This window comes from Podarcis cretensis, assembly GCF_951804945.1.
Source record: "Podarcis cretensis genome assembly, chromosome: 1".
Taxonomy (NCBI): domain Eukaryota; kingdom Metazoa; phylum Chordata; class Lepidosauria; order Squamata; family Lacertidae; genus Podarcis; species Podarcis cretensis.
The window spans coordinates 70,544,190-70,566,803 of record NC_137170.1 but is presented as its reverse complement, the minus strand read 5'-3'; the positions used below and the strand labels follow the sequence as shown (position 1 = coordinate 70,566,803).

Genomic DNA, 22,614 nt, shown 5'->3' with positions numbered 1-22,614 from the left:
GTGATGAACAGAAGGAGAGAAGAGCACAGGCAAGCTACCCACACATAATTATAGCTAAATGTAATTATGAGATTTGAGTAAGTCCTGTTTATTTTGAGAACATGTCCCTGCTAAAATGCCACACAGTTGCTCTTCCAGGGACTGCAAGTTAAATCGTGCAATGTTAACTGGTGATACCTATAGAGGCCATAGTCCCCCTATCCAAATTATCAATGCTGGAAGACACATGATAAACTCTTCAGATTAGTCAAGATTGATAGATTCTAGTAGTGTAGTAGAGATTATAACATTACTCTTTAAGCACTAGTGATAACTGCAAATAATCTTGGCGATGTGGAATCCAAATCAGTTTCAAACTGGTTTAAGTGGTGTGGCTTTCTTCCAAAGACCATGGGAAGCTACTTTGTATTTGCTAGCAGAAGTATTCAGTCTCTTTCCTGGGCTAACAGTTCTAGTGGTACAGAGGCAGGAGCCAAGTTACATAATAAACCACCGTGTTTGTAGACACATTCTAAATGGGGAATTCTGACCTTCCTACTTGTTATGGAATTCTAAACATGAATAGAGCTTGTATATATTTAAAATTAACAGAAGTTATGTCTTATTGGTTTATATGCTAAACACACATACATTACCTCAGGGTTCTAGTTGTCTCACCAACAACAAAGCCCCTACTTTGGAACTGGCTCTGCTACTCAGATATATGAGCCCAATGATTTTCAGTGAATCACTAGACATAACTTGTGATGTGAATCATGCTTCTTTGGTTACAGTTTTGTTTTAATTCTTTTCTCAACTTAATTGTTATTAGCCTTCTGAATACATGGTGCCCTTCTGTTTTTGCTTAAATGTAGATGCACAACTGCTATGGCAATGGAAACTGATGAGAAAACAAAGGAATGAAATGTGACTATCATCTCACTGAATTTTGTGTGTGTGTGTGTGTGTGTGTGTGTGTGTGTGTGTTATTTTGTTCAGTTTTGGAAATCCCATATTTACAGTATAAGGACAAGCATGAAGGAGGTTTTCCAGCCCGCTCACAGGTCATTATAATATCAGTGGAAACAGTTGGTCCTGGCAAGTATTAACTGCTTTCAATTTAACCTGAGGACTGCCATTTGTTTAGTTTAATTTTAATTAATTTTAATTAATTTTGGGATGCATTTTAATCGATTGCTTATTTTTATGTATATTGTGTTATTAATATGATAGCTGCTCTGAGCCAAGCTCCGGCAGGGGAGGGTGGGATACAAATAAAAATTAATTATTGTTTATTATTATTAGAAAGATTCTACATTTCTGCAAATCATTTATTTGCATAGCAGCCTATAAAATTAATGAAAGCATGAGGAACCCATACACAACTGCACTAGCTAATAATTAATAAATTGCCCATAATGTAGCCTCCCTCTTTAAGGATTCAGAATGCACACATACTCACCCTTTGTTATAAGCCTCTTCTTCTATTTTGGCTTTTATCTCTGGGCTGATCTCTTCCAAGGCACTCTGTACCGGTGCTGAAGGAGGTGGTTCACTCTCAGGGTCCCCATTTGATTTTCCACTAGTAAATTTAAAATTAAACACAGATAACTTTATTATCTCATCTAATATTATGTACCCCCACCAGAATGCTTATGGGTCTCTTGATCTTTGGGAGGGTCTTTGACGTCCATACAGTGCAAAGCCTTATAAATACAGCTGGGCTGAACATTTGATCCAGCCCTAGTTGGTCTTTTAGTGGGAATATTACATACCACAAAGCTCAGTGGGTCAAGCTGCCATTTGACTCCTCCCTTCCCAGAATTGCCTCCTGCAGTTTCCCAATATAACCCTGTAGGGTATTATGAAAGAGTGATTGCCTTGAATTTTCCTCTTCCTTTCTCATCCCTTTTTATTTTATGTCACACTCCCTTGCAATTACTTGAAATGGCAAAGTGCCATTATGTGTACACACCTTCAGATCTGTTGTGTGCTCTGTGCTTCCCCTCTGAAATCCCTTTTCCATTCATAACTTTTGCCTAACCAATTCTATTTCATCTTCTCTGTTTTGGTACTTACCATGTTCACACGCTCTGGAGCCCCTATTGCAAAACTGAGTGCACATTCTGGCTAAGTTAGTTCTACGACAAATAGAGTTACAGCACTGTCACCTTCAGTCAGCAGGTTGTTTTGGGTCAGCTTTACTAACATGAGGTGTTCTTTCAGACCTGCTTGGCTGGTCTGGATAGCCAGACAATATACGTAGATTCTAATAAAATTCAAAAGACAGAAACAGAAAGCATTGTCCCAAAGGAAAGGGTTGCAGCTTGATGCTAAGCTTCCCTGTCCGTTACGGAAGCAGAAGCTATGCAAGAACAACTTGGGGGATTCGCCTTGGTGATGTCAGAGAACTGCAGTCCTGTCTTGGGCACTGCTGCTTTCTGATTGCTGCTTGGCTGCCAGCACATGAGGGAGGAGAGATTTTGTAGGGATATTGTACAACTCCAGCAATTCTCTCACCTCTAAATAAAAATGATCCTGGAGAAACTCCACTGAAATTCTCATTGCTGTGGAAAAGTTAGATACTTTATATAAACACAGCATCATCTTGGACCCTTCAACAAATCACTAATCGTAATTCTGAAATGTCAGCAAGAGATTTCCTTCAAATGTGCTGTATTTCCTGAAGGCAAGTGCTCTGCCCTGTGAGAAAAGCTGCCAATATACAGTAAACTTTCTAGGAAGTACGTTCATGCATGGAGTTCCAAAACACAAGCACATCCTGTGTTCTTAAGAAAAATCTTTCGATAAAACCTGAAACAATGGCTGGGCTGGGCATTTGTTATTCTCATGTTTAAAAGCCTTCGTTCAGCATGATATTACTTTAGGTTGTATCTATCTAAATTCTACTCAGAACACAATGGACCCAAATTAGTCATGTCAATCAACTTCAATGGATCTACTCTGAGTACAACTAACATTGGATTAACATTTTATAATACACATTATTCTGGGATGGGTACAGATAACTTTTTGAGAGACGTAACTGCCGGGTTATAGCATGGACACTGTCTGTTAACTTTTTTTAAAAAGGTATAAATAATGCAGATGGGCAAGATATTTAAATTACTGCAGCTACCTTCATTGGCAAAATATTGATCCTATTCCATCAACTTAAACTCTTTAAGGAAAAAAGCTCTTTTTATGCCAGCAGGAATTATCTGCTCTACAATTCTCAATATAGTAAATATTTGTTAACTCACTTCTCTATAAGCGCTGATAAGACGGGAGTTGATGTCAGATTGCTTCTTCCATTTGATGACTCAGACTGTGGATAAAGAGGTCCATTCAATTTCATTCAAGCAGCAAACAACACAACTGTATTTCTTACATGAAGGTGTACTCAACATACATACCAAAAAAAAATTGAACAGTCCCCAAACATAAACTAGGTGTTTTCCTGCGTACAGCAAGCCTAGTATTGTTTAGAACATCTCTAAATACCTCCTCTATAGAAAGGACAGGAAGCCTACACCCCTTCAGATGTTTGTTGGACTCCAACTTCCATCAGCCACAGCCATGATGGCTAATAGTGATGGATGGGAGTTGTAGTCCAACAACATCTGGAAGGCCGCAGGTTCCCCATCTCTGTTTAACAGTATATTTCTCACCTATGTCTGTGTATCAACATAGTTTACTTCCGATGTGAATCTATTTTTTTTATTTATATGACTGTTGTATCAAATAGCCTCAGATTTATAAAATGTAGCACAGTCACACCTGTGTGCCAAGGTTTTTCTTTAAAGCTTTGGTTTCTCTAGAATGTAGAAATTTGAAAAACCTTACCAGGGATGGCATCAAAGGTATGGGCGATGCAGTAGGTGACTGGCCAGGGAGCTCAAATTTTGAAACAACAGCAACACTGACTCGTCTTCGAGGCATCTATAATAATAATAATAAATTATTTCATTACATAAGTGACTCCAAGTTCTATTTTCATAGGCTGCATATCAGGCAGATTAGGGGAAAAGAGAGAAAAAAAAGACAAAACCATGGGTATGAAAGTTCTTTCAGAAGTGACCTTTATTCATAGTTTGAGTCTAAGGGGTTAAATCTGACAGTGTGGGTCCTGCAGAAAAGTAAAAGACTTCTGGGAAATGATATACAATGAACTGGAAAAAAACGTTTTAAGAAAACTTTTGTCAAAAAACAAACAAACAGAAGCCTTTTTACTTGAATTAACAAGGGATGAAATATCAAGGGACTTAAAAAGACTATTCATGTATGCAACAACAGCCGCAAGAATGTTGCTTGCCCGGAAGTGGAAATAAGAGAAGGAACAAAAGAGGAATGAACAAAAGAGGATGGACTATGCCAAAATGGCAAAGATGACCCTGAAGATCAGAGATCACAATGAGAAAAAGTTTGAACAGGAATGGAAGAAGTTTATAAACTATTTAAAAGACCACTGTAAATATATTAAAACGGTAGTAGGTTTGATATAACATTTATGAAAGCATATAATTGGAAATTAGGATGAATAAGAGGGAAAACAAAGAGTTTGGAGAAATAAAACAAGTTGCAAGAGATCGGGGGGGGGGGCAGAAAATTGAAATCCAGGGGAGACGCGGGGGGGGGGGAGTCTATATTGTATCTTTGGCAAAGTATTGAACTTATAAAATATTGTGATTATAAAATTTGAAAATAAAATGTTTTTAAAAATCAATAAATAAAAATGAGTGTGACTGAGCAGCCACTTATGCACCTGAGCTTTTCCTTCCCCTCCTTCCCCCTGGAAAATCCCACATGCTCAAAAAGATCTGCTCTGAAGAGTTGGGGGTTACCCTCTGGAGCAGATTTTGGGACATGCAGGGGGCTGGAGCAGGGAAGGAGAAAAACCGTAAATCCCACTGTGCAAGTGTGTGGATATAACTGAATTTCACCCTAATTCTATTCTAATGCAGATAACTAATAAAGAATTGTTACTGTAGTTTTCTAATATGCCCATTTGTATACCAGTTGTATGCCAGTTACAAAAAGGAACCCTGCAGCATTAAATCCTAAGAACCCTGAAACACCAAAGCCTATGCGTGTTTACTCAGATGCAAGTTACATTCCATTCAGTAGGACTTGCTCCCCAGTAAGTGTGTCTATGACTGTAACCTTAGGTAAGTAAACTTAGTTTGATAGATTTCTAAAGGCCAAACTACATATTATGCTCCACATCCTTTTTAAAATAACAACAACAACATGCTTTTGTTTTGAAAAAAAAGTAGCCATGCCGGGTCCCAATTCTACTGCTATTTGCCTCCCTGTTGACTTTCTACTGCAACAGCAGCTTTTATATGTGAACTGGTTTCCTGAATGCTACATTTCAAGCTGGGGAAAATATTTTGGAAGTGCTTGAAAAAAAGAAAGAAAAATGAGCAAGTTGTTTGGAATACATGGAGAATCTAAGTCGCTGGAATATTTTTTTTAAAAAAACACTTATTAAACTAAAGCTTTTTAAAACTTGGAAGAGTACCTTTCCAACAGAAAGAGACATGGATCTTGATGTACGGGGCACACCATCTTCTGTACCATAGTAAAACAAAGCCAACAAAAGTAAGAATAAGAATTAGTGTTTGAAAACAGACATGCATTGCCAGCACTAAAATAGTAAGAAATTTTTTTATATTGAAACAAACGTGCTTTTAAAGCAAACAGTATATTATCTAAGACTAGGACGTATATTTCTTTTTGTTACAAGTGCAGAAATTTGGGAAATGTTCAGTTCAGTACATTACTATCTATTATCAGATTTTCTAACTTTTGTTCTTTAATAGAATATTGTGCACAGATTTAAACGAAATACGTAAAAACAATCGAGATACACAACTTTGTTCAACAGCGGTAATTAATTATATTCTGTCAAATACCTTGATAATCTGCTTTTATATCTATGTAGATTTGAGAGTAGTCAACTATGAGTTCAACAGCAATAAAGACATGCTTTAAAATATTGTGTGGTGGGGAAGAAGAGACTATTTTACCAGGTGAGCCATAACTTCTGCTAGAATTTTGATTGGCGAGTTTCTTATACTCCATGAGCTCAGCGTGATCTTTTTCATATGTTCTCTTCAAGTTCTCCACATACTGCATCATAACTTCAGTGGCCTTTGACATGCGCTTCTCCTACAATGAGGAGATCAAGCATCGCACAGAAGTATGTTTTCAACAAGAAATGAATGACATCATCTCAGCTTTCAGCAAGACTGAGATTTTACTCATAAAGAGACCCTACCACTAACCTTCAGATACATCTTAACTCCCACTAATAAGTGAGTGGCTAAGAGGACCAAGCTAGAAGAATGCCTGAATCTAATGCTCACCCTTTTTGGCCAAATATGCTGCAAAAATTAAGGTGTGCATTAGATTTGATGACACATTTACATTCTCCAGCAAAAAATTTTTTTGGTTTTAAGATTTTGAAAATTGAGGTGCACATTAGATTCAATGATGCATTAGACTCAAATAAATACGGTAATACAACACCATCATATTATGTGGCTACAGTACAAAGGCAGAGGTGTGGTCCTAACTTTACCTAGGAAGAAGTGACTAAAGATAGAACTCAAGGGAACTATTTTTGGTGCTGCAAGCAACCAACCTACTTTGTTACCTTGCCCTATGGGCTCCTCTGCAGGATGTCAGGATACCCCACCTCACTGGGGCATTATTTCCTATGATTGCTAACTTCCTCTCATTGGGCCGCCTCTGGGTATAGCAAACTCCTGAACCAAAGTAGTAATTTGGAAGTATGGCTTGAGATCAGTTTAAAGGGAAATTCCTCTGGAAACTGCACAGACACACCTCTAGCAATAATTTCCTAAGAGGCTCCTGTTATGTATTCAGTAGTCTATGCTTGTCTGAGCTTGAGTCTGGACTAAGAATTCTTAGCCCCCATGTTCTGATTCAATACATGATATCCAATCACAGAACATTTCAAGATTTGGGCCTCTGCCACTGGCCCTTAAACTCAGTCATGATTTGCAGCTTGGAAGTTTAGATAGCCAATCACGTTGGGAGTGGGAGTGGCCCAGGCCTTCAGAAATGTATATAAGCAGTTGCTTTGCCCCTGTTGGCCAGTTCTGTGAGTTCCATAAAGGTTCTTGCTGTTATCACTGTGTCTTGCCTTGCCACCTACACTTCAGCTCTCATTCCAGATCTTCAGCTAGCTTTTGAAATTATGGTTTTAGAGAGCCAGAGGGCAGAGACCCACAGCTCAGTGGTAAAGGATATGCTTTGTTCAGTCTTTGGCATCTGCAATTAAAAGGATCTTTAGAAAGTCTCACAAAATATCTGCCCGAAACCTTAGGGAGTTGCAGTTGGTCAGACTTCAATGGACCTCTCTCTACCCTCTGTCCAGGCAAGCAAGAGGCATGGTCACAGTTTGATAACCCATTCCAGCCAGACAAAAGCGCCTCAAGCAGGTGTGGAGCAAGGTCAGTGAAGGCTGTTCCATGAGAAGAGGGTGTGTGTCCCAGGGAGAGTCCCACGGGCCAGAGGCGGGCCCGGAGGGCCACATTCAGCCTTAGGGTATGAGATTTCTAACTCTGCTTTAGGACCATGTTTGTCTCTCCTGACTATAGCCAACGCTTCCTACAAAACTTTATTTTTTCAAGTAGTGAAGTCGGAACCGATGCAGGGTATTTGATTCCAAGAGTCTTACCTGGCGAACAGCTCCAACCATTTCCGCTCGACTAGATAATCTAGAGGCCAAACGATGCAGCACTGCCATGTCCTCCAACAATCTCTGATACATGTCTCTGTGCTCAGAATGATGCCACAAGGAAGCCGAGGACTGAAGCGAGAGCATGAACTAATGTATCAAATCAAGGAGCATGTATAGCAAATGAAGTCATTGTGGTTTTACAGTTCAAGGGTTGTCCACCTTTGTTGTCCCTTGGGTCCATTAAAACTATAGAAAGTTCTTGCACAACAAACATAAAAATGTCCCTCTGTTGTACAGCTACTTACAGTTTCCAAAACCTAAACAAGGCTTGAAATTCTCCTACAGATATCAAATCAAGATCTTATATTCTAGATATCATTACACCTCTTGACTACAAAGAATCAAACTTCATGCTATCATGAAACAAGGGCTTACCCACACTCACCTTTCCAGGCTTAGTCCATCCTTTAAAGCTCTCTGTCCAAGCACTCTCTTTTTTTGCTCCAGAGCTATCCCCATGAAAACCTACTCTTTAAAGCTGAATTGAAGAAAAGGACAATCCACTGAAAACCTGAATTGCCATTTGTTGTGTTTCAGCTTTAAAGAGTGGGTTTTTGCCCTTGTAAGATAAAAAGTTTATTATGGTGTACAAATTGTTTGTTGGTTAAGGCAAGATACTATTTGTGCTTTGTTAATCTCACAGCTCTCTAAACAATGAAGAGTAATAAAAAGTTGACTGCAAGCAAAGATTTGTTGATTTTTATTTTTATTTTTATTTAAAAGCACAGATAATCCTTCAATGGGGCTTTAAAATTCCAGTGGAAAATCTTGTAAACATTACAATCCTCAATTAGCTCATCTTCAGTTTCTTCATTGTGCTACCCTTCTTGGCGAGTCTTATGACTGATTTTGCATTTGAGATGCAGTCCATCAAAATCATGTGCATACCAGCCTACAGCTTAGTTTATCTGGTTAACCAGAGATCGAATAATGATTGTGATAAGCAAATTAGAAAGTAAGAAAACTAGGGCTTCTGCTACATTGTAATTACCTCCAACCTCTCCTTTTTCAAAGTTTGATACTTGATTAGGGCCAGCAGTGGGCCCTTTCTACATTTTCCCATTGATAAGAGTATTTTCATCACAAAACTCTCCTGGTATGCCCCACAGAGAAACTTACGGTCTTCAAATAAAAACATCTTGAAGCATATTTCCGCAGGGCCTGCAAGACAGAGCTGTTCCACCAGGCCTTTGGCCAGGGCACAGCCTGACTCCCTCCCTCGGCAATCTTCGCGGAGCTCTGGACCAATGGTGGCCAGTGGCTTGAATTTAATTAATTTTATAATGAATGATTTTAGAGTGTTGTTTGTGCTGTACTTTTGTACTGTTTTATTGTTGTTAGCCACCCTGAGCCCGGCTTCGGCTGGGGAGGGCGGGATATAAATAAAATTTATTATTATTATTATTAAAACAAATAGGGCAGTGGCAGTGTTCCTCACCTCATGGAAGAAGCAGTTCAACAAGTAGAACAGCAATTTTCTACTACTGGAAATTGGAGATACGGAAAGTGAATCCTGCTGGGTGAGTTTCAGTAGGGTTGCCACATTTTAAAAAGTGAAAATCTGGACACAAAAATTGCTGATGAGCGTTTTTAGTTTTGCCCAAAGTTGTTGAGTTGCTTTTGCAAAATTTCAAAAATAAAAAATGAGTTGTGGACCTATTTTTTAATGAAATTTGCCAAAATCTACACTACTGACATGGGCTGTCGTGCATCTAAAACTAGGGTTGCCATGTGTCTGGACATTTCAGCAATTTCCGCCAGGACGCTGTTTACAAGGGCTTAATACCGCTATGTCCATGAAATTCCGGACGTATGGCAACCCTAGTTTCAGTATAGTACATCCAACTCTAAAAGTGCTGCGCTCCTGAACATGAGTCAGCTTCAGATATACAGCCAAGAAACATAGCCCTTGATTGATAAACACGAGATTTACACATCAGATTTCCCATTTAAATGAGAAATCAAACACAGAAGCCAAACAATTTTCAGGCTGAATGGGAGGAAAGAAGTCAGTGTGGGTGAAAAATCCAGTACCCGAAAGGAAGCATACTTCTTAGATGACATTGCACTTTGATGCCAGTGGAAGCACACATACTGCAAATTGTTTTAGAAAAGCAACCTATTTCATGTAATTCCCGACAAGAGTAATTCCCATATTGTGAAAATGTGTGAATTTGCATTGCACCATGACATCAGTCTCTACTACATCTATTTTGCAGCACAATTGCATACTTATCTATCCACATTTCAGGCCTACAATGTCCAGTGGAGCTCACCCATAGGCAAGCATGCACAGGCGTGCAGCTTCCATTGTAGCTAAGTCTACAATCCCAGACACAGCAAGCCCAATGGGTTCCACCCACAAGCAAACATGCTTGGATTGGGCTGCAAATATTTTGTGTCTGAATCAGTTTTTACCAGAGAAAGAAATGCATGAACAAATAAGAATTGCTTTGCCCACTCTTCCTCTGAAAGATACCAGTATAAAAGATGTATACATAAACGATTATAAAGAGATTTGTGGACTTCCTGCAGAAATTCCTCGCTCCTTGCTTCCTCTATCTTTAGGTGCATTTACTCAGGGCATTTTTTAGGCATGAGATTACACATTCTTCACTGTATGATGTCAAGTATTCAGCTGTTCCCTGCCCAGGAACATAAATAGTAAAGAACAGCAACTACCTCCTCTATGTTTAGGATGGGAACTCCAGGAAATACTGCAGGACTGATGCATAAACAACATATGCAATCATGATGCCAAACCTCTCTGCAATAAATGGTAAACTATGTAGCAGAATTTTGCTGCTTTCATCTAGCACATACACTGCTTTTCCCTCTCAAACAGCACTGAAACCCAAAGTAGAAGGAATGGTGAGTACAGAAAAGGAGACTGAAGAAGAGATCTGAGCTCCATGACATAGGGCCCTTGAGTCTGAACTCTGTAGAATAATCTGACTTACAAGTGTATGTTGGGATCACAGAATGCTGTGTAAGATAGTAAGTCTGCAGGCTTGAGTTTGCTAGCTGATGCAATCAGCCTGCAATACTTTCTATGGAGGTGCTAGGTCAGAATGACTCAGCAGTAGTGTGCTGACAGTTGACTGGCTGTCATCGGTTTAAAAGTGAAACCTGTCCAGCAGTAAGGTGGTGGTGTAGAGGAGTGTGGTCAGAGAAAGAGTCTCTCTATTTGCCTTAAGGTGCAGCCAGGTACTCTGTCTGACTGTATGAACTGCTTCTGTAGATATTTGTATATATAGCTCACAATAAATAATACTGCACTGAAGAACCTGGAACTCTGAGCATTTCTGCTAAAGCGCTGCGAAGAATTCGCGACAGTGTATGCTTCTAACTGACTTACTGTGAAGCAGGCAGATAACCTGTGACCCTCCAGAAACTGTTGGACTGCTACTGATGGCTGGGGCTGATGGGAGTTGGAGTCCAACAACTTATGGAGGGCCACAAGGTAGCCCCCCCCCCCTTGTGAAGTCTGGTATTTTACACCTATTACACCACTCATAAACAATATGCTTCTTTTGTTTTGTTAAAAAAGCATAGTGGTACCTTGGTTCTCGAACTTAATCCGTTCTGGGAGTCTGTTCAACTCCCGAAACCATTCAAAAACCATGGTGCAGCTTCCGATTGGCTGCAGGAGCCAATGTTCGGGAGCCAATTTGTTCAACAACTAAGCTGTTTGATAACCAAGGTATGGCTGCAGTTCCAAGAGTACATTATTTTTGCAACATTCAGTTCTACCTACTGCAAAAATCAACCTACCACAGAACAAGAAATTCTAGATTATGGCACAGAATTGAAATGTGGCCATTTTAGAGATTTAAGTTGGCTGATAATCAATATGAGTACTGAATTGTTAATGATAACATAGGATTTGGGGACATATTTGGCAGCAGCCTTCAAAATACCTACCAAAATTCACTGAATTCTAACAAGCGTAAACTGCAGTGAATGTTCACCATGGTCCTCTTACCGTAATAGCAACTTTAAAATGATCCAGTTCCTTCTCTGTGTTCTCCTCAGCAAGATTCCTCTCCCTCTCAGCCTGGTTAATTCTTGATTCCAATGTATAACTATCATTTCTGAAAGCCAATGAAAGTTGTACAAACACATTCTGTTGAGGGAGGGAAAAGAAAGGCCTCATTGAATTCTGTTTACCAGTCATATCCATGTATAAAAGGGGGAAATTGTTTTGCATAAAGTTGACTCATAGAATTATAGAATTGTAGGGTTGGAAGGCACCTGAAGGGTCATCTAGTCCAGCCCCCTGCAATGCAGGGATCTCAGCTAAAGCATCCATGACAGATGGCCATCCAACCTCTGCTTAAAAACCTCCAAGGAAGAAAAGTCCAAAACCTCCTGAGGGAGACCATTCCAAACACTAGTAGGAATTAATTTCCACAAAGAGAAGTGTCAAATCCACTTCGAATCATATTCTCCAGCTTGGAAGACTAGGCTGAAGTTACTTCGCAGGCAAGCACGTTCATTTCTTACTTTCCAAGGCTGTACTGAGACCACAGGCATTACACTGACCAATGTGAAATCAGTGCTTGCAGTAGTAACATATCAGTTCAGTCCTTTTACTCCTGACCACAACTATAACTTCTAAAGCTTTATTCATTATTTATTTAGCAAAATTTAGCTATCACTTAAATAAAAGATATATCTCAAAGCAGTTCATTTGATAGTATGAAATATTCATTATAAATTTAAAAAAACAGGCATTAGAAACAGCAGACAGTAAAATTATCAACACAGACATAAAATATTTTATATAACATAATATAATTTATATGGGGCTCCTCAATGGATGTTAGAACGTAGAACAGAAAAGCAAATGGAGAAGAATGGCACTCCAAGAACAACGTTAACTTTCCTTGCTACTTCCTACAACTTTTAAAAATTGCTCTCTCTGTCTTATCCAGACACCATGACACCATGGTAGAAAGAACAGCAGTGAATACCAGTGAATACCAGTTTGGCTTTATGATAAATTGCTATTGTTTTATTTTCCTATTTTCTATGAATTTTTTTATAGATACCACTTAGAAATATGAATAATTAAGTGGTACAAAAATGTTTCAAATAAATAAATAGCGGTAAGGTAAAGGTAAAGGGACCCCTGAACATTAGGTCCAGTCGTGACCAACTCTGGGGTTGCGGCGCTCATCTCGCTTTACTGGCCGAGGGAGCCGGCGTACAGCTTCCGGGTCATGTGTCCAGCCTGACTAAGCCACTTCTGATGAACCAGAGCAGTGCATGGAAACGCCGTTTACCTTCCTGCCGGAGTGGTACCTATTTATCTACTTGCACTTTGACGTGCTTTCGAACTGCTACGTTGGCAGGAGCAGGGACCGAGCAACAGGAGTTCACCCTGTCACGGGGATTCGATCAGCTGACCTTCCAACGGCAAGTCCTAGGCTCTGTGGTTTAACCCACAGTGCCACCTGCGTCCCTTATAAATAGTGGTAACCATCAACAATTCATGAGATTATGATCCATGATTCTGCCTGCCCTCCAAGGTCTTTCAAAGAGGCCCAGCTACTGCCAGAGGTTCACTAGACCCCTCTATAGTGATTTCTGATATTTAGTGAAGGCTGCCTTATTGAAGACTGTCTTATCCCCTGATTGGGATAGCTCTGATGAAGACTGCTGGCTCTGCTCCTTATTTTAGTTTTGTCCATTTTGCTGATTTTTTTAATGGAATTTTTATGTTTGTTGTTAAAAATAAAGACTCTTCTCTGACTCCAGTTTGGATTAGATTTTCTTCAAAGAATGTCTTGAGGGGAGCCATGGAAAGGTTATCTACAAAATGTTGCTTGGGAGTATGTTGCACACAAAATATGATGACGAAGAGCCTTCAAGCATTTTACAGTAAAAAACAAAACAAAAGGAGACTTACCTCAACCTCTCTCTCAGTAAGCGGAGGAGAGCTGCAAAAAAACGGGAAACTAAGTTATAAAGTTTGCCAGCGCAGAAAAAAGGTCATTAGGAACCATAGAGGCTGGATTTTCCTACGGCCCTAGCCCTGGGGCATTGGGTGATTACTTCCCCAGTGAGATAAGAATGGCAGGGGAATAAGCCTCACTTCACAGTGAGCATCAGGCTTCCATACTACTGTACTTAGATAAGGAAAAACAAGATATGCAGCTGCCTACTATGTATTAAATGCAGGTCCTAAGTGTGCTGTATGTTCCTTGGCAAATGCAAAATTATTAGACTCTCAAGATCCAAGGTAATGTTTTTATAATGTTAATTTATTGTCACAGCATTGTGCTATATAAACACCACAAAGGCTGCTTCACTTCCTGTATTGGTGTAAAAGATAACACCATTCTGAAGAAGTTGGCAGGCCTAATATACTGTGGTCTTGTTTCTTACAAAGACTGAAGTGAAGAGGAAATATAATTTCCTTAATTTGGCCAGAAAGACTCAGTAAGCATACAGTCATAATGCAAGGTCATTTATATTTTGAGCTGCTTGACCAAGTATAATTTCTGCTTAATGGAAGTTTTCCTTGCTACAAAACATAGCACATGAACTCATTCCCAAGAGATGGTATCCTAAATAACTTATCCTAAGTAAAATATAGCTTTAGTTAGTTTCTGATTACAACTTTGCATTACAATTTAGATAATACTAATTCAAATGCATAGTTTTCTTATTTGTTAGATCTCCATCCCACTTTCCTTAGACGAACTCAGGGTGGGATATGTAACTTTCCGCACATTTTATCATTACAACAATCCTGTGAAGTAGGTCAGGCTGGGAGAGCGCAACTGGAGTTTCAGAGCTTACTTGGGATTTGAATATCCACCACTGTAGTCCAGCACTAACTACTACATCATGTAGTAGGCATAAATGGAGGGAGAACACCTACACATTGCCTTTTTGAATCTAATGCACTTAAGTATCTCTTCCACAAAGCATTTGGGTGACAGTGTGAGTATCAGCACAGAGTGGTTTACCTTCCTGGAAGAGAGGTGTGCACACGGAGTTTTCGTAAAAGAGTGTCAGGAATGTTGGGCATCACCTCACATCTACTTTTCGCCTCTTCCTCCTCTGATGAGAAAGGCACTGGTGAAGACCCTGAAGAAGAGTTCAAAACTTTAAAAAAATTATTATCATTATCATTACTGCCAACACCACCACTTCTCTACTATTGCTACTACTATTCTATTGCTTCAGTAGTGCATTGTGAGCTAAAGTAGTTTAACACATTACTAAACTTCGTACTCTGATGGGCCTAATCAGAGGTGGATTTATGGGAGCACGACTCTTTTGGTTGAATTGGGCATGGAGCCTCAGGGATGCAACAGGGGGCACAGCAACTATGATTTACAATGGAGTGAGGGGGTGCCAAATTTTGGCATTACACAGGGCGTCATTGAAATTTGAGACCCCAAGATCCGCCCCGGCCTAATGTTTGAAGGGGATGAAGAAAAGGTATATTCCACATTCTGCTGTAAGAAACCAGTATGGGAATAGGGCTAATCGGAAAATTCAGCAAAGGCACTACTGTAAAGTAAAGGTAAAGGTACCCCTGCCCGTACGGGCCAGTCTTGACAGACTCTGGGGTTGTGCGCCCATCTCACTTAAGAGGCCAGGGGCCAGCGCTGTCCGGAGACACTTCCGGGTCACGTGGCCAGCGTGACATCGCTGCTCTGGCGAGCCAGAGCCGCACACGGAAACGCCGTTTACCTTCCCGCTGGTAAGCGGTCCCTATTTATCTACTTGCACCCGGAGGTGCTTTCGAACTGCTAGGTTGGCAGGCGCTGGGACCGAGCAGCGGGAGCGCACCCCGCCGCAGGGATTCGAACCGCCGACCTTTCAATCGGCAAGTCCTAGGCGCTGAGGCTTTAACCCACAGCGACTGAAGGTAAAATCCAGCTATTCAATGTGATTGTCACCTAGCATTTCAATACTGTCTTATCAATAATTAAGTGGAACCAACTTTCCTCTGTCTGGAAAGTGGCAACTGGGATACAACTTTTATTGCCAGTGTCTGTTGACAATAGTTTTACTGACTTCAAAAAGGCTGAGATTACAAGCACATTGTACTAAATGGGATCCATTGTGATGGATGCAATAATTTCCACATGCAACAATGTGCTTTTTTCGCTACCATACCCACACAAGAAGTCACATATGGTGTGGTCTTCAGTGGTGTATTCTAGCAAGAGGCCTCAGTCTGTTAAAAAAACCCCCACTGTTGTGGCCTCCTCCCTCCTAACCACAAGTACTTTTCCCATCAAATTTTATCATATTTCACCTCTCTCCTGTTCAGCAGCTTCGCTTAGGTCAGGGAGCTTAAGTCCAATTAAATTTTGATTCCGCATCAATATGTGCTCCTGATTAGGTAGGAAAGAACTGCATTAATTCTTCACAAGAAATAACAAGCTCAGTGATATAATTATATAGTACATTGGCAAAGATGGTGGTAATCAAGTTGCTGGGTTTTGCAACATGTCACCAATAAATTTACATTGCACCCTTTAGCATAACAAATTTCCATTCACTAAATCTAGAAACAATGGATTTAGACTTAGTCATGCTTAGAGTGGGATGTAAGTTAACTTTAGTCCCATTGATCTTAATGGATCTATCATAAGTATGACTAAGTATAGGGATCCAACCCAAGGTACCAATACAGTGGTACCTTGGTTTACTAACTTAATCTGTTCTGGAAGTCCATTCTGAAACCAAAGTGTTCTTAAACCAAGGCATGCTTTCCCATAGCAGTGGGGGACTCAGTTTACAAATGGAACACACTCAACAGAAAGCGGAACATGTTCAGCTTCCAAGGCAAAATTCACAAACCAAAACACCTACTTCCGTGTTTGCAGCGTTCTTAATCCGTTGTTCATAAACTAAGCTGTTCTTAAACCAAAGTACACTATACCAGGCAAGCACACCTGATAAAAGGGTACCACAACCAAAAGAGCTTTTCATTCAATCACTACCCACCTCATCTCAAATAGTGAGGGCACTTGGAGAAGATGGCCTGAGAGTATGGGCAGGCTTATGTTGGGAGGATACAGTCCTCCAGATGCTCTAGTCCTAAGCAGCAAAGAGCCTTAAAATTGAGCACTCTGAACTGGTGAGATTTATTCATGGTCCTAGACAGCAGCCTAGTGGCCATGTTCTAAACTAACTTTAGAGGCAATTCAACATGCAACATATTACTGTAATCTAGGCTGGAGGTTACCAGGAGTGCCGATCACTGTAGCCAAGCTTTCCCCCCATGTCCAGCGGGAGTTACAGCAACTTTACCATCCTTGGCTCATGCCAAAAAAAAGCTACCTGCACTTCCCGGACAAAACTGAAACCTATCCCTTTCGAGGAGTCCATTAGAGGTTAAACTCTGGATAGATGAAATGCTGACCAAGGACTCTGCTATACAACTGCAAACAAAACGCCTTAAGTGTGTTTTAAGTGCAATATAAAATGTGACACTAGATGGAGATGGCGAGTTTTATGGAAAATTTAATGAATTTTTTAACAACGCTTTTTAAAAAAAGCATTTTCAGGATGGTTTTTATATGTGTGTAGATTTCACCCAACACAACTTCCATTTTATTATCATCAATTACTCAACAACAGATGAATGGCCAAAGTGCTTGGCAAGATTTGAGAAAACCAAGAATCCACGCTCATTAAGAATTTGAAGACTTTTGTGATGCACTGCTGTAGAATCTGGTATATGCCAAGAAATACTGAATACTGTATAATTATTTGTGCTTATATAAACTATATCTTATCTCCTGGTGAAAATAAACACATTTTATGAAAATAAAACTTTGAAAAATATATTTTTTTAAATCCTATGAGAGAGTTTCTTGCTGGAAAGACTTCTCTTCTTCTCTACTCTGTTACATTTGATCCAGTTAATAAACTGCCAACATTGTATCAGAGTAAGGAAAACTATTGCTTCTTTGCTGCCAGAGCATAGGCCCCCAAATGGACTTTTAGCTCTCTAGTCACGGTTCTGCCTGAATTTCTTTTCCCCTTTATGCGTGTAGATTATTTCAGCTACACAGAAGTAACCAGTTGTCTTGAGGCCTGCAGATAACAATGTGATGTGATGTCCTGGGAAAGAAGTGTTGAAAGCAGCAAGAAATAAGACACAAAAGAAAAGGAAGCACATGAACAGCAGAAACACTTGAAGCAATGTTTAAGATGATTTGTTGATATAGCTTCAGGAAGGAAAGGTTTTTCTGGATGTGAAGAAATCTCCTAAGAGACCAAAAGTAGCTTATTTAATTCCTAAATACTACTTTGAAAGATGACAGGACAGTTCATCAGCTTCTTCCTGTTTACATATTGCATACTTTATTAGAGACCAAAGTACCTCTGCACTGTATTTTACAATCACCTTTAAGCGGTAAGCTTTTGTTTCACTAAAAGGCAAAAGACTGCTTTCTAATTTAACATTAAAGCTGCAGAGTTGAAAAGCTAATTATATAGGGAAAAGAATGTGTCAATTTACATATGTAATTCTGGTGTAGAGTTGGAACACATTTTGATAAATGAATTTACCAAAATTAAAAATAAATCCACAGGAACAGCACCCCTTCAATCCAACTGATAATAAAAATATTCAGTCACAGTGTCCTGTTACTTACAGGTCATATCTGACAGGGATCCTATGTTACTTTTTATATGTGCCTAAAAGGAGGTCCGTGAACTGTGGTGACAATGTTCATAGGATCTCTGTGCTTCTTCCCCATAAAAAAAAAAGTGCCTAGCTTTCACAATCCAGTAGATAAGCTTAATGAAAAGGAAGTTAAAGTTTTTGAGACAAGAGATTGTGGGTGGTAGGTGTTTCTAATGATCAAGAGATAGAAATGCTCACTTTCTGCTGTTAACGCTTTCCTAAAGACCTCAAGTTTTGCTTAACTAGAAGCACAGCAAAATGACAAGCCCTGACTCACCTTATTCTACCTTTGAAATGTGGCCTTTGGTGTAATGAACTAGAAAACAATTCTTCATTTCCCAATACTTCAAAATGCAAGGTTCTACTCTTATTTTATCAAAGCCCAATCCTGTTATATCACACAATTTTGGAACAACAACAAAAGACTAAAATAAAATCCTGCTAATTTATAGAAACTCACCTCTCTGAGCTTTGTCAATTTCTGCATTCTTACTGGTTGAACTTGTATTTGGAGGTCTTTGAAGGCTGACTGTTTAGTCGATATGTTGTTGGGTTTATTGTTAATGGCAAAGTGTCTGTCATCTTCAGATGGACATTTAAAAGGTACCTTTTCTATATTACCAGGTTCTGCGTGATCCCACGACACAGCTCGTAATAGAGGAGGGCGGGAACCAGGTGTATTAAGTTCTGTTTTACAAGAAACTTTTGAATCCTTTGATAATGGTGCTACTGATCCCTTTAACTTTGGGTCCATGGTAAATATCCCTGGTCCTTGTAAATGGCCTTGGAAAGGAGAATCATTTTCTTTTGTTTTTTTAGGGATTAGATTCTGAAGTTTGTTTTCACAGGTGCTTGGGCTGGTATTTAGAGATACTCTGCCAGTGTCATAACCTGAAGTACAGGATCTGGGTAGGTTATCCATAGGCTTATGTGGATCAAAGTTCTCCTTTTGTTCCGTCAACTTCTTTGGATTTTCCAAAGCAGTTGTGTGTGTAACTGGCTTTTCCTGAGAAAGTTTTCTTTGATCATTCTCATTTCGATCAGTTAATCCTTTTGTGGCATTCTAAAAATTAAAAATAATCAAAGAAATAGTATAATGAGTTTGTTTACACATAACACTAGGCCAAACTATAGATTAGTGCAAATGCGCAACTATGCAGGTTCTTGGAGAGACTGTGGCCTCTGCACTCCTTTCTTTTGTCTCCTGCTGCCTCTCTGCTCTGAGCTAAGCCATAGTTTGGAATAGCATGTTGTTCAATCCTGAGCTCATTGTTTGGCTCACTCCAGACAAACCATTAGCTGCAACCAAGTTTTGGTCTTATGTTTACAGTTTGGCTCAGGGGACATGCTAAGCTCACAAAAAGAAGCAGTAGAAGCTGTTACAAGTCAGAATTGCACATATAAAAGTCCTTATTCAAGAAACATTTACACTGAGCCAGTGGAAGATTCAGGCCCAAAAGTAATGAGATGATTTTTAGGAGACAATATGGGGATGCAGTACCGGTTAAGCACATGTTCTCCCATTGATAAAGCCCCCCAACACACACAGACACACACACACACACACACACACACATTTTCTTGCCAAGGTAATGTGTTGTTATCCTGATTGATTGTATGCAGTGCTCAACAATAATCAGCATTAGAGCATTCTTACCTGCAGTGGAGGCACTGAACCCAAAGCAGATGGGCATATATCAGAACCTACAATATGAAAAACAGGTGATGAAACTTCCACCACATACTGTAACATGTCATAGTTAGCTCTAAACTCAGTGGCCATATGGCTACTACAGGCAGAAAAGAGTGCTATTCCTGTTAACAAAAGTCCTGAACAATTCAACACACCCTTAGCTTATAGGACTTCTGCTACAATCACTACTGCTTCATAGAACGTGTCAGCCCATGTGAGCCTCTCCAGTATTTAAAAAATGTCTAATGAGATTCTGCTGTGGATTCCTTTTTATGAGAAGACTTACCCATTGCAGCCTAAGGGGATTTATATACCATTTAATCATTAAACCCTATAAGCGGTTTACAAAAAATATACATTAAAAATACCAATAAAACCTCTGCTAGGTATAATAAGCCTAGAGGGTGTGGAGGAGTCAACAGGGCATACAGCTGCCAGCACATTGTCCACCTTGCCATGGAATTTCCTTCCATGAGAGCTCATACTGCCTCTACCCTGCTGACTTATTATAAGGCAGGTAAAATCTAACTGTTTCATATAGGATAGAGTGGACATTGTCTTAAAGGACGGCCAAAAATCTTTTAACAGAACAATACCACCTTAGAAGTGGGAGGTGCCATGGGGCCATATGGCCAGCTCTAAAACCTGTCAGGTTAGCCCCTGGGGGAAAAGAGAAAGACTCTCTTGGTGGGCGGGCAAGTGGGTAGGTGGGTGACAAAGGGCTCTTCACACCCTGCTTTTTGGATTCCTAGAAACATCTGTCTGAACAGTGTTGGGTGCTGGACTAGATACAGCTTAGATCTGATCAAGCTTCTTCTCATATTTACATCACATTTTGCTGTAAAACATTCCCTATTCATTTGCCCAGCAAGATTTCTAGCTTACCCATTTCGGGGGTGGTGTGCGGGCGGGGAATATTACGAGATCTTATAATGACCAAACATCTATGGTTGCTCAACTAATATGTATATAATTTGAACATGCAACATTAATTTTACCTGTTGGACTTGGCAGAGTGAAAGAGTTGCTCCGAGAGGCAGCAGGTGAAACATTAGGGCTAAGTGCTGGGGATATAGCTGCATTAAAGTTATACACAACAATGAATAGTTATTCTGAGTGGTTAGTTCTCATTTTCCGGTTTTAAGCAAGCAGACCATTAAATCTGCAACAGATAATGAGCAGGGCACCATGCTTTTGCTGAGTGATGTCACAGGAGAGTGCTATATGTACAAACACTGAGAGAAGCATGTTGGGGTTGGGCTACTTTGCATGACTTGGTGAACATGGGAGCGAAGAATGTCCAAGTACAGCTAACATGAGGAAAAGCTGAAAGACATGTGCATCTTTAAAATCTATGAATGATGTCAAGAATAAGCGGGCAAAAAGCTTTCGGCACCTTATATGCCACAATATATATTTGCCTTTATGGTGCCACAGGCCTCTTACATTAAAATGACCTTTGCAAATTTGTTATGGTAAAACACACATTGCACACAGGCTAACACTGGGTTCCATTTGCATAATTTCAAGGTAAAGGTAAGGTAAAGGACCCCTGGATGGTTAAGTCCAGTCAAAGGTGACTATGGGGTTGTGGCGCTCATCTCGCTTTCAGGCTGAGGAAGCCGGTGTTTGTCAACAGACAGCGCAACGGGACACTGTGACAGAAACCAAAGCACATGGAAACACTGTTTACCTTCCCGCCACAGCAGTACCTATTTATCTACTTGCATTGGCACGCTTTCAAACTGCTAAGTTGGCAGGAGCTGGGACAGAGCAACGGGAGCTCACCCCATTGTGGGAATTCGAACTGCCAACCTTACGTTCGGCAAGCCCAAGAGGCTCAGTGGTTTAGACCATAGCGCCACCCGTGTCCCTAATTTCAAGGTATGGGATTTTAAAACATGTACCTGTGGGAGATTCTGAAAGGCTGCTTCTTGATTTCCTTCCTCTTCGCGTAAGGAACCTCTCACTCACCCTCTTTGCTTCTTCTAACAATTCGAGATTCTTCTTTTTATCTTCATCAGATATTTTAACATCTGGCAGCTGGTCATTCACCAAGTCAATTACATTACCTCTGTTATCTAAATGGAAAAGCATCCAAATTACCCAGTTGCATCATGTAACAGCATTTGACGTCTTTCATCTCTTGGTGTGCTATATAGGTAAGATTTTACTCAACATACTGCCATCTAATTACATACTGAGTAAAATGCTGAATTTATGGAAACCCTGTGATGTAGCTGAGCTCTAATGAAACTTGGACTTGCTGCAATGGTGACACAATGGTGCACTATATTCCCCACACATGACAATCTTTGTGTTAAATGGTACAGTATATGCAGCTATTGCAGCTTTGCCAAGGAGTCATGCTAACCACAGAAGTGCATATTGGGTGTGAGCAGCTGACCTAAGGCAGAATTCGACATCTGGCAATTGAATCAGACCTAAGTAGCTTTGCCCTAAACCCCTTGAACCCTTGATAGATAAAATGCAGGATTG

General features: G+C 40.0%; 1 protein-coding gene across 2 annotated transcripts in view; it reads right to left on the bottom strand.

Moving 5' to 3' along the window:
- The window catches only part of IRAG1 (inositol 1,4,5-triphosphate receptor associated 1), a 98,384-nt gene that overhangs the window by 5,606 nt on the left and 70,164 nt on the right, over positions 1 to 22,614 (bottom strand). Inside the window, exons 21-34 of one of the 2 annotated variants that reach the window (XM_079965690.1) lie at positions 22,023 to 22,196; positions 21,114 to 21,191; positions 20,080 to 20,126; positions 18,883 to 19,485; positions 16,038 to 16,116; positions 14,734 to 14,872; positions 13,668 to 13,698; positions 11,739 to 11,879; positions 7,691 to 7,822; positions 6,012 to 6,153; positions 5,504 to 5,553; positions 3,826 to 3,921; positions 3,243 to 3,307; positions 1,442 to 1,561 (exon numbers count right to left, since the gene is read on the bottom strand). In XM_079965690.1, the coding sequence (XP_079821816.1) occupies positions 1,442 to 1,561; positions 3,243 to 3,307; positions 3,826 to 3,921; positions 5,504 to 5,553; positions 6,012 to 6,153; positions 7,691 to 7,822; positions 11,739 to 11,879; positions 13,668 to 13,698; positions 14,734 to 14,872; positions 16,038 to 16,116; positions 18,883 to 19,485; positions 20,080 to 20,126; positions 21,114 to 21,191; positions 22,023 to 22,196 (1,897 nt within the window). The remainder of the gene's footprint in view (positions 1 to 1,441; positions 1,562 to 3,242; positions 3,308 to 3,825; positions 3,922 to 5,503; positions 5,554 to 6,011; positions 6,154 to 7,690; positions 7,823 to 11,738; positions 11,880 to 13,667; positions 13,699 to 14,733; positions 14,873 to 16,037; positions 16,117 to 18,882; positions 19,486 to 20,079; positions 20,127 to 21,113; positions 21,192 to 22,022; positions 22,197 to 22,614) is intronic. The other variant, XM_079965691.1, reaches the window with a different exon arrangement.